Source organism: Crocodylus porosus, unplaced genomic scaffold, assembly GCF_001723895.1.
Source record: "Crocodylus porosus isolate Cpor-Errol unplaced genomic scaffold, CroPor_comp1, whole genome shotgun sequence".
Lineage (NCBI taxonomy): Eukaryota > Metazoa > Chordata > Crocodylia > Crocodylidae > Crocodylus > Crocodylus porosus.
The window spans coordinates 8,950,246-8,961,920 of NW_017728911.1; the positions used below are offsets into that span (position 1 = coordinate 8,950,246).

General features: G+C 41.5%; 1 protein-coding gene across 2 annotated transcripts in view; it reads right to left on the bottom strand.

The window, feature by feature from the left end:
* Positions 1 to 11,675, bottom strand: part of TLN2 (talin 2) — a 247,679-nt gene that overhangs the window by 170,317 nt on the left and 65,687 nt on the right. For both annotated transcript variants that reach the window (XM_019533415.1, XM_019533414.1), the window contains exons 8-9: positions 8,269 to 8,332; positions 5,441 to 5,545 (exon numbers count right to left, since the gene is read on the bottom strand). In XM_019533415.1, coding sequence (XP_019388960.1) covers positions 5,441 to 5,545; positions 8,269 to 8,332 — 169 coding nt within the window. The remainder of the gene's footprint in view (positions 1 to 5,440; positions 5,546 to 8,268; positions 8,333 to 11,675) is intronic.

Genomic DNA, 11,675 nt, shown 5'->3' on the forward strand with positions numbered 1-11,675 from the left:
CAACACCTGCATCCAAGGCTTTTGTGACCTTATCATAAAAGGCAGTCAGGTTGGTCTGACATGACCTGCCCCTAATGAAACCATGCTGGTTGCCCTTAAGCATCATCCCTAAGGCCGGCCCATCACAGATGTGCTCCATGATGATCTTCTCAAAGAGTTTCCCTAGGATTGAGGTAAGACTGACGGGCCTATAGTTGCCCAGGTCCTCCCTCTCCTCTTTTTTAAAGATGTGGACCACACTGGCTATCTTCAAATCATCTGGCACCTGGGCCGAGCATCACGAGCGCTCATAAAGCCATGCCAAGGGCCCTGCAATAACCCCTGCTAGCTCCCTCAACACACTGGGGCGGAGGGCATCTGGACCCGCTGGTTTGAACATGTCCAGCCCCTCCAGAAGCTCTCTAACCCGGTCCTCCCCAACCTGGGGTCTGAAGCAATTCCCCTTGAGTCCATCTTGCATCACGGTGGGGAAGTCCCGGTCCCTGCACAAGAAAACGGAGGTGAAGAATTGGTTAAAGAGGTCTGCTTTCTGCTCTGGAGCAACCACCAGATTGCCCAGAGTATCTTGTAGGGGCCCCACATTTCCTGGTGCTTTCTTCATCTTCCTTATAAATTTGAAAAAGGACTTTTTATTATCTTTGATCTTGGATGCTAGTCCTAGCTCTATGTCTGCCTTAGCTTTCCTGACAGCCCCCCTACAGGCCCTAGCACAGGAGATATACTACTCTTTGGTGACAGCACCCCCCTTCCACCAGGTGTATGACGCCTTTCTGGCAATCAGGCATTCCCAGATGCCCTTGATATGCTTTTGTATCCATTAGCACAACTTGACCTATGCAAATATTGAGCGGGTTTATCTAGGCTGTGAGAGCTGCTGTCTCTTAGTGATTTGAGCATTCTGCCTCCAAAACTTATGAAACAAGGACCCAAAGCTATCCATTTATTGTGGAAAAACCAGTCATAAAATGTAAATTAGACCACACCTTTTATTTCTCTAAATGTATTTTGTTATAGACTACAAAGAATCAATTCTTATTTACCTACTAGGACAAATATTAAGTCTTTGCCAAAGAGACCAATAACTTCCTCTGAAATTCTATGACAAATGTCCTGAGGCTGCAGACAGATGTAAGACTCACACCAATGCCAAAAAATACCCATATAAGCTAATACTATGCCTCCATGATTCTGCAGCTCCAACTTCAGCTCTGCTTCATTCAGGATCAAAATTAAGTAATTTTTCTAATTTGTATCAGTATAGGATTACGAAGTGGATAACAATTGCTGCTTGATCTGAACAGCAGCTCCTCCTCTTCTAAAAGCAGCTAAAACATACATTTGCCCTTAGATCCATAGATTATGGAGTCGGAAGGGACCACAATGGATCATCATGTCTGACCTGCCCCTGGCAGGAAAGACGACCGAAGTGAGATGACCCCAGCCAGGTGACTATCAAGCCTTCTCTTGAAAACCTCCAAGTTAGGTAATAGCACCACCTCTCTTGGAAGCCCATTCCAGACTCTGGCCACCCTTACTGTAAAAAAATTCTTCCTAATGTGTAACCTAAATCTACTCTCCACTAGTTTGCACCCATTATTTTTAGTTACTCCCTGGGGTGCTTTGGTAAATAGCGCATCACCGATTCCCTGTTGTCCTCCCTTGATAAACTTATAGGTGGCTACAAGGTTTTCTTTCAGACGTCTCTTGTGAAGGCTGAAGAGATCCAGATCTCTCAACCTCCCCTCGTAGGGTCTTTCACGGAGGCCACTAATCATGCAAGCGGCTCTCCTCTGAACCTTTTCCAGATCCTCCATGTCCCTCTTGAAGTGCAGCACCCAAAACTGGACACAGTACTCCAATTGCAGCCTGACAAACGGGGCATCACCTCCCTTGATCTGTTAGTCATGCATCTGGTAATACATAACAAGGTGCGATTGGTTTTGTTGATGGTCTCATTATACTGCCAGCTCATGTGCATCTTGGAGTCAACATGGCTCCAAGATCCCTCTCAGCCACTGAGCTGCTGAGGGGGTCATCCCCCAACCTATAGGTGTGCTGGGGATTCCTCCTCTCTAGGTGGAGTACCTTACATTTATCTCTGTTGAACTGCATCCTATTTTGCTCTGCCCATTGATCTAACCTGTCCAGGTCAGCCTGTATCTGCTCCCTGCCCTCCGGGTTGCTAAATGTGCCCCATAACTTGGTATCATCTGCGAACTTGGAGAGGGTGCTCTCCACACCCTCATCCAAATCGCTGATGAAGATATTAAATAACACCGGTCCAAGGACCAAACCCCGACGGACAGCACTGCCCACCTCCTACCAAGCCGAGAACGATCTGTCCACCACCACTCTCTGGGTGCGTTCTCTGAGCCAGTTGGCCACCCACGTGACTGTGTAGGTGTCCACTCCACAGCCTGCTAATTTTCCTATGAGAATAGGATGCAAAACTGTGTCAAAGGCCTTCCTAAAATCCAGGTAGATGACATCAGCCTCAGGTCCTGTGTCAAGGCAGTATGTGACCTGGTCATAAAAGGCTATAAGGTTTGTCAGGCAGGATTTGCCTGTGACAAACCTGTGCTGGCTCCCTTTCAGCATCATTTCTCCTGCTGGGCCTTCACAAATGTGCTCTTTGATGATTTTTGCCAGTATTTTCCCAGGGAAAGGGGTAAGACTGACTGGCCTAAAGTTACCCAACTCATCCCTTCTCCCCTTCTTAAAAATGGGCACCACGTTGGCCCTTTTCCAGGCCTCAGGGACCTGGCTGGAGCACCATGAGAGCTCAGACAGCCGCGCTAGCCGCTCAGCAATGACATTGGCCAATTCCTTCAGCACCTGTGGATGGTGGTCAGCTGACTTGTACCCATTCAGTCCTTCTAAGTGCTCCTTAACTAAGTCAGCACTAACCTTTGGTGGTCTGGTGCCTTCTGGACATTTCTCTATGCTCAAGGTAAGGGGATTGTCTTGGTCAGTACTTAGGAATACTGAAGCAAAGAACTCACTGAAGAACTCTGCCTTTTTCCCTGCGTCAACCACCAACTGTCCTGATTTGTCCTGCAGGGGCCCCATGCTACTCTGTGCTTTCCTTTTGCTCGCTATGTATCTGTAGAAGGACTTTTTATTGTCCTTAATTGTTGTAGCCAGCCTAAGCTCCAATCCTGCCTTGGCCTGCCTGATTCCCTGCAATAGCTCACCAGGGAGGTGTATGCCTCCTTGGTGGCTGCCCCCTGCTTCCACTGCCTATAAATCTCTTTCCTGGAGTTCCTGGAGTTCCCTGTTCAGCCAAGGGGGATTTTTATCCCCTTATCCCCTTTCTTGTGTAAGGGGATAGACTCCTTTTGTGCCCCGGGGATCCTCCAACCCTCCTGGACACCCATTTGCTTGATGCTCTTGAGTTCTGCCACCTCTCTAACTAGCCTTCTAAGTTTACTAAAGTTGGCCCTTCTTAAGTCTAACACTTTAACCTCACTGGATATTTTTCCCACCTTTCGTTGGATAGTGAACTCTACCAAGTGATGGTCACTAGCTCCTAGGTTACCGTGAACTCACAGGTTCCCCACGAGATCATCCCCTGTTGCGAAGACTAGGTCTAGCAAGGTGCTACCCCTGGTGGGACTGGACACCACCTGGGTTAGGTGAAGGTCCTGCATACAGTGTAAGAACCTCCATGAGCGGCTTGCCTGTCTGTTCCTCCCAGGAGATGTCCAGGTAATTGAGATACGCCATGGCCTCCCTCATCTATATGGCACCTGAGAGCTGCCTAGAGAATACCTCGTCTAGCTTGTCATCCTGGTGAGGAGGTCTGTAGTAGAACTCCACTACCAAGTCCTTTTCCCCAGGCCCCCCTGGATCCTGACCCACAGTGCCTCGGTATTCCCCTCCTCTACCCCTGTCTTGCTGATGGAAGATGCTCCTTAACATAGAGAGCTACAGCCCTGCCTTTTTCCGCCCCCACTGTCGTGCCTACACCTGTACCCCTTACCCAGGAATGATTAAGTTACTATTTGCTTTAAACTACAAGAAAGATAGTGAAGTAATTCATGTGAACAGAAGAATAAGTATTTCTATCTTCAACCAAACAGTCTACTAGTCATTTTTGACAACTCTATGACTAAGTTCTAAGTATGACTGTTTGCTAAATGTGCACACCTATAAAATTTTAATATTTTAGCTATTGAAAATTGAACACAATTTTCATTATAGCCCTTAATACAAGATATCAGCTGATGAACCCAGCTTGAAACCTTCACTTGCTTTCTAAACAAACTCAAACCATTTTGTCTTTTAACATTTTTGTCCAAATTAGGTTTCAGCACTTGGGATCTCAGAGAAGCATTTAGTGCTGTTTTCATTAATCACAAGATTGGTAGCCAAGTAAATTTTCAAGCAAATTCTTAATTCACTTGAAAATAATTTAATGAACTTTGTGCAATGAAGCACTGAGGTTTTGCAAGAAAAGAAAAATATTACTTTAACAAAATGGAGAGAGAACATTAAATAGTTAAGTTGCAAGTATTCTTGTGGAGCTAGCAAACGTAAAACATATTATTTTCAGTTGATATAATTAACACTGGCTTACAAAGTCAGAAAAAAAACACCCTCAAACACTGAGTAAGGTTGAGAAAGTTCAACAACCTGTTGCCTGAAAGAAACTTTTCCAGCTGAACAGATTGGGAAGCTGAGATTTTATTCTAAAAAGCAATACACAGTTGATTTTTCCTCAAAACTTTAGATATAACAAGATCTTACTTACTGACTTCCTACTTTGTATATTCCCCTCCCATTGGCTTCAGTGGAATTTATGGGTGGCTCAGTATTTCAGAAAAAAGTAAGACCACTTGATATTTAAAAACCAAAAATAGGTTTGGGATCCTCATTTTGATAGTCCAAACAGAACTGCAGTTCCATTCCCTTACTGCCTCATTTCAAGGAGGCTAAGCATTTCATCAACAGAAAAGCAACTCTACGACTGTAAAGTCACAACTTGGTTTCATTTTCTTTGTGATTTACACACCATCCACAAGGTGATGGCTTATTGTAAGAGTACATTGTAAAGTTTACAATGAATTGTTATGGAGAAATAACCATACAACCGAGAACATGATTTTTATAAGTTGCAAAGAATTCAGCGTGCACATTCAAATAGTCTATTAACTCCTAAGTAGGGAAAACAACAGGCTTTCACCTTTTGTAAATGTTTCATAGAGAAGATAGCCTGATAATTTTAGAAGGTAGACTGAATAAAATGGGAGTGAATAAGGATGATTTTGCTGTTGTCTTCACAGAACTGAGAACACCTGAGCACAGCTTATGGTGGTTTTAATGCAATTTCAATGGAGAAACTTGCTTTTTGACCTTTGATATTTAAACCTTGCTTTAAAAAGCTGTTCCAGGGCAGTGAACAATCAAGCATACCTATTGTCAGCAAAGTCCAACTTACCTTAACAAGAAAAAAGGACACTCCATATGTCCTTAGGGACCGTGCAAGCTTCACATACTTCACCTTAGCTTCTATTTCTGTCATTTCTCCACAGTTCTTGTGTTCCTATAAAAAGAGTTTAATTTTACTCAGTGTCACTTAAAGTTGATAGAAATAATACTTATTGCATATAGAGAAAGGGATTGAATTTAAGATATGCCATCTTTTATCTGTTATGAGCTGCCTGTTTTTCTAGGGAGCTAATTAACTATTTAAAACATCACCATTCAGAAATGCTAACAGGGCTGGGTATTCAGATTTTCTGATGTAAGGAATTACACAACAACCTGCCCAAAGGGAAATTTTCTGCCTAACCATCATCAGTTCAGCTTATGTCTCAAATAATGGAGATTTAAAAATACTTCCAAATACTATTTATAATTCCATTCTGGATATTTCTACAGCTTCTACAAATGGTCAATCATTTAAAAAAAAAACCTATCATAATCTTAGCATCATGTACCCTGTGAAATCCATTGCCACATTATAATTATGCAGTTTTAAAATTTGGTACGTGTCATTTATGTTGAAGGCCTTCATGTACTTGACTTATGAGAACAGACTAGTATGGAAGCTCAGGTCTCCTTCCCCTGTCTTACCAACATCTAACCCCATTATCACTTTCTTTATAGAGAAACAGCTCTCATCTTTTCACACCAGAGGATTTTCTCTATGTCCCTAATCATTTTGATGCCTACCTTGAACCCCTTCATACTTCCAATGTGGTTTTTGAGAAAATTCAGTCAAACATTAATATTCTAGGTAAATTCATACACAGAATCACACACTTCATTTGCAACTATTTAGTTCTTTTAACATCCTTTTGCAAAATAAGGTTAACTGGCTCACTTTACCCAGTAGTCAGCTGATGTGTTCAAAGACTAAGGCAGGGAAAGATAGGATTTTCCTATACAGAAAGCCAGGCTAATTTACCCTTTTATGACCCCACTGGGTCATTTTGGAATTCTGTTTTTATTGATCATTTAAACCAGTTTACCCAGTACTTAAGTAAGGCTTAGCACTGTTTACTACTAACCGATACTTTCACCAATACTCACCTTTAGCTCCTTGCTTCATCCTCCAGCTTCTCACCCAACCATTCTATCTCATCACCCTGACTCCACCTCACAGTCCATCTCTTTGCTCTGTCAGGCCCCATAATCTATCCCTTGCTCTCCCATCCTTTCTTCCCATGCTCATGATATTCCTTTTGCCTATCCCCAGTTCACCAGCTCATCCCCTTCTGCATTTCTGTTAGTTCATTTCCTCCTCTCTCTTGCTACATGGTCCCTGCTTGCTGCTCCAGTTCTTGCCACCAAAACAGCCCAAAGAATCTGGAAGGATAAACTGCAGAAAAAGTCCTGCTGAACTGATACATCCCCAGAGTGCTCATAATTCTGTAAGGAAAGTGCAGTAGTTGTCATATATGAGATGTGAAGAAGAGCTGGAATCTGCACAATTCTGCTGGACTTCACTACCAAACACAAATATGCCTCTAATTTGGAGAACTTCACTACCAAACTCAAATGTGCCTCTATTGCAAATAAGTGGTTTTCTGAGCCTTAAAGCTTGGCCAGATTTGCATTGTTTTTCACACAGATGACTGATCTCTCATCCCACCAAATACCAGGGCAATCTCCTCACAAATATCAGGCCCCTGTTCTAATGTATGGAGGTCCTGGAGCATCTCAGCAACACAGTTATCAGAATTATTTTGAACAAGGGCAAAATATTTTTCATTCATCTCATTCTCAGATATATAACTATTTTTGCTGAAGCTTGTCCAAAAAAACCCCAACAAATCAGCTTTGGGTGAATCTGGAATACAAAAATGTCAGGAAGCTCTACCAACTCCAAGTATGATAAATTAACAAAATAAATAATTTACTGGTTGGGAAGAAGACAGAAAAGAGGATAACATTTGACTAATCCTAGCAGTATGTAATTTGATGTCCTACATCCAGGTCAGAAGTCATTGGCTGAGTTGTACCTGGACATTTCTGTTCCTTGGATGGTGACACTAACAGGGAAACCTCAATTACTGGTGGCAGTGACCAGGCCAGCAGTGCAGTCACTAGTATTTTTGTGACCTCCCCTACCTTCTTCCCCACAACAAACTTGCTGCCTAGAAGTAGCACCCCGGTTGCCCCCTGCTCAACTATGCTACTTGTAATTGGCAACTTCATTCATGACCCAAGTGACCTTATTTCAGTTGCTGATGTCAATATTTCTCAACTAGATCAAACAGTTTATATACTTAGCTGTTGCCAGGTTTCTATATTTTAATCAACATAGACATTCAGTGCATCGATGGCCCCAAAATTCTATAAAACCTTTCCAGCAGCACTGGAACATTGTAGACTTAATTGTTTCAGTCTTTTATATTTTGATTCTTCCCATCGCTGAATTCAGCCATTAGCAAACTTTATAGTACAATGCTTGAAGTTCACGCTTGAGTGATGAACACATGAAAGGCTATATGGGTACAATTAAATTGATTTCCCTAAATGCACTTCTACTGTGGTGTAAACATACATCCTCAAGTTTCTCCTTAATTGAGTAAAAGTCTTATGGACTTTGAACACAATTTTTTCCTAACAAATGCAGTCAAAAGTGAAAAAAAAATTCCAAAGAAGAAAAACTGTCAGCTTCTTTATAGTTGAGTTAGGGATAATGTATTATATCAGTAGATGCATACACAAAGTACAGAGCTATGAAAGCAAATTTATATTACACATGAAAAGGAAGGAAAAAAGAAACTATATTAGTCTTGTCAGCCTCACAATTACCTGAAATATTCTCTTTTCAGATCCTCTTTGTTTGATGTATTCTTTAGGCAGGAATTCTTTTAGGCTGTAAATAATAATAATAATAATCAACAGTTAAACTAATGTCTTTGGGGAGCTTTTCTATGCTCCCTTACTAGCATGAAGCTCTTCACCTTGGCTCTGAACATGGACATAAAATACCCTGTAATGAAGCAAGACTATGGCTGGATTACCAGGGTGAGGTCAATGGGTTAATTGCCTTAATTAAAACATGTTTCAGCAACATCCATACATGATAACACTTCATGTTTCTGCAGTGAGCAAAAGTAAATAATAGCTGGGACCCTTGCCATCACCAAACCACATGATGCATTTCAGCAGCTTGGAATATTGCTCAAAGGGTTCATTTACAAATTCAAAATGAATGCTACTTTCTTTGTTTTGGGGGGGAAGGAAATAAAAGTACAAAGCAATTGCGTGTCAGCAGCTCCGTTTCTACAACTACTGTCTAGTTGCGCTAAAACTTATTGAGGTGTCGACTGCTAGCTGTATCTTCCTTGTCTTGCATAATGTTCTACCTCAGCCAAACATCACTGCAGCTTCTGGGCATCAATCTGGCCCTGGACAGAAGAAAAGACCATGGTCTTCTGAGTGGAATTACACCCTCACTTTATGACAGTGTGTTAGTGGTCTAGCAGATTCATAAGAATGCAAATGAGAATCACAGAAGAAAGGAATATTATACAACCTAATTTTCTCTCAAATTTACTATCCAAGTACATATAAGGTAATGATATGAATGTAGCAAACTTACACTTTCTACCATTAGAAAAGATTAAAATAGCTTTAAAGAAAATAAATCCTTTATCTGGAAGTCTTTTTAAAGAGAACTTGCATGAGAATTACTAAGATAAAATTCAAGATTTTCTTTCTTTTTACAAAGAAAAAAATGTCAGTAGTCAGATGATTTACTCTGTCCACTACACAAAATTATAGCACTATAAATCAAAACTCAAGTAATTTTTACTCCTGCCAACATCATAGCAGTTATGGCTCAGTTTTAATTTGATTGTGAAATCTCCTTTAGGATTTGCCTGCATGGAGACACTCAGAAAAAATAATTCAAATTAATTTATAAGAAGTGGATTAATTAACCCGCATTACATTTCTCTATTGACAGTCCAATTTAGATTTTAAATGGCCTTAGTTCAGTTTAGTTTAATTTACCTTGGAAGTAAATTAAGCTAAATCAAATTAAGACTACTTGAATTCTGCATGAAAGTGCTCACACAAAGGTTTAATGCACTTTAACTACCACTTTCAAATAATTTTCCTAAGTATCCCTATGCAGAGAAACCCTTGGATGAATACAACACTATATATAAAATAACTTATTCTAATGAACATCCAGTAATGCTAACAGCTAAGATACAATTTTCTTAAAAATGGAATGCTGACCTATACCAATTTAGAGTTTTAATTTGCATTACAGGAAAGATAGTAAAACACTCCAATGGCATAGTCTGTCTTTACAATTTCCTAAAACAGAAATTCTACATAGCAGATGCTTTAGAGGAACTCCCTAACCAGGACACAATAGCAATGTTCTGTCCCCTGTAAGACCCTCCCTGGCATCAACTACCATTGGTTTAAGGATGTTAGATGTCCCTGACTGTTCCATTTAATAGCTCCCAACAGATCTGTCCTCTGATAAATAGCCCCATCCTTTTTTGAACCTACAATCTACAATCAGATTCTACAACCTCCTGTGGCAATTTCACAAGTTAACTATGGGCTATAAAAATATACTTCCACTTGCCTTTCACTAATGCCCCCCTTGTTTTTGTATTCCGGGACTTGGCGAATAACCATTCCCTACTCACTTTATCCATCCACTTCATGATTTTATAGACCTCTAACATTCTCCCTCAGATGTCTCCTTTCCAAATTGAAGACACACAGCTTTTTTCAAGTCTTGCACAGTACAATAGTTGCTCCTTAACTCCTGGTCATCTTTGTCGCCCCTGTCTGTACCTTTTCTATTTCCACTACATTTTAATCAGAATTTTATGCAGCATTCCAAGATGTGAATGCAATACAGATTTATACAGCAGTATAATGATACTTTCCATTTTGGTTGCAATTCTATTCTTAATGGTACCTAACATGATTTGTTTTTTGGTCACTGATGCACACTGAGTAAGTGTTTTTAGACCACTACATACAGTGACTCCAAGGTCTCTTTCCTGAGTTGTAACACCTTTTTCAGAGACCAGTAGTATGTCTAGATCAGGGGCTCCAAAGATGTGACCTGCGGCCCAGGTCTGGCCTGTGGAGCCCTGTAATCTAGTCCCCAGTGCTGTCTGTGCATCTTGTAATTGACCCACAGACGGCATACAGGGTGTGCTGGATGGTCCTGTGCACTGCCCACTTCAGTGTGCATTGGCTCCATGCTGGATTCAGAATATGTCCCAGAGCAGTTGCTGCATGCACCATGGACCCACAACCCCAAACAGTATGCAGTGGAGGCTGTAGGATAGCTATGCCCATATTCTACTATGGTTATTTCCCAGCCTGCTGGGCTTTGCTGTTTGCCACATAGGGCTGGGAGGGAATTCCCTGCTTGCTCCTATACATCGAGGGGGCTTTGAAGCCTTCCACAGAGACATTGGGTGTTGCCTGCACCCAAGGCTGGGGATTCTAACTGGGATGTTTGAATGCTCCTCCCAGAGGTTCCTGGCTAGAGGGTCTTGTCCCTCTGCTTTGAGTCAGACTGATTGCTATATTTGGGGTCATAAAGGAGTTCTAGCCCAGATTGGTATGGACTGTGGGGGTTTTTGCCTTGCTCTGTAGTAGGGAGCATGGCTCTCTTTCTGGGATCTCGTAAGCATATGTTAACAACCTTTACAGAAGCAGGATGACAGCTACCACGGTTTCCCTACTTTACCTACAGCAGGTTAGGATGTTATGTCTTTTGTTCTGTTAGGGTTGACTGCCCAGTTTTATTAAGAGGTTTAACAATGGATTTGTATAGGATGGGTTGGATAGGGATGATCTTGCCTCAGGGTGATGTTGGATTAGATGACCTTTGGAGGCCCTTTACAGTCCTACTTCTTTATGATTTTATTAATATAGCTGTTTTTGTGTATGTAAGTGCTTTTTCTGCTCTTTCAGTTTGTAACCAATTTATCTTATTTTTAGTTTCTGCTTTTTATATACTTTCTGTGATTGGCTTATCTGGTATAATTTTTTTAAGTCTTTCCACCTCACTACTCAGATTTTGCATTTCCTCCCTTGTAGTCCATCTTTCATAGATTTCATAGACATCAGGGCTGGAGGGGACCTCGGGAGATCATGGAGTCCAGCCCCCTGCCCAAAGGGCAGGAAGTCAGCTGGGGTCATAGGATCCCAGCAAGATAAGCATCCAA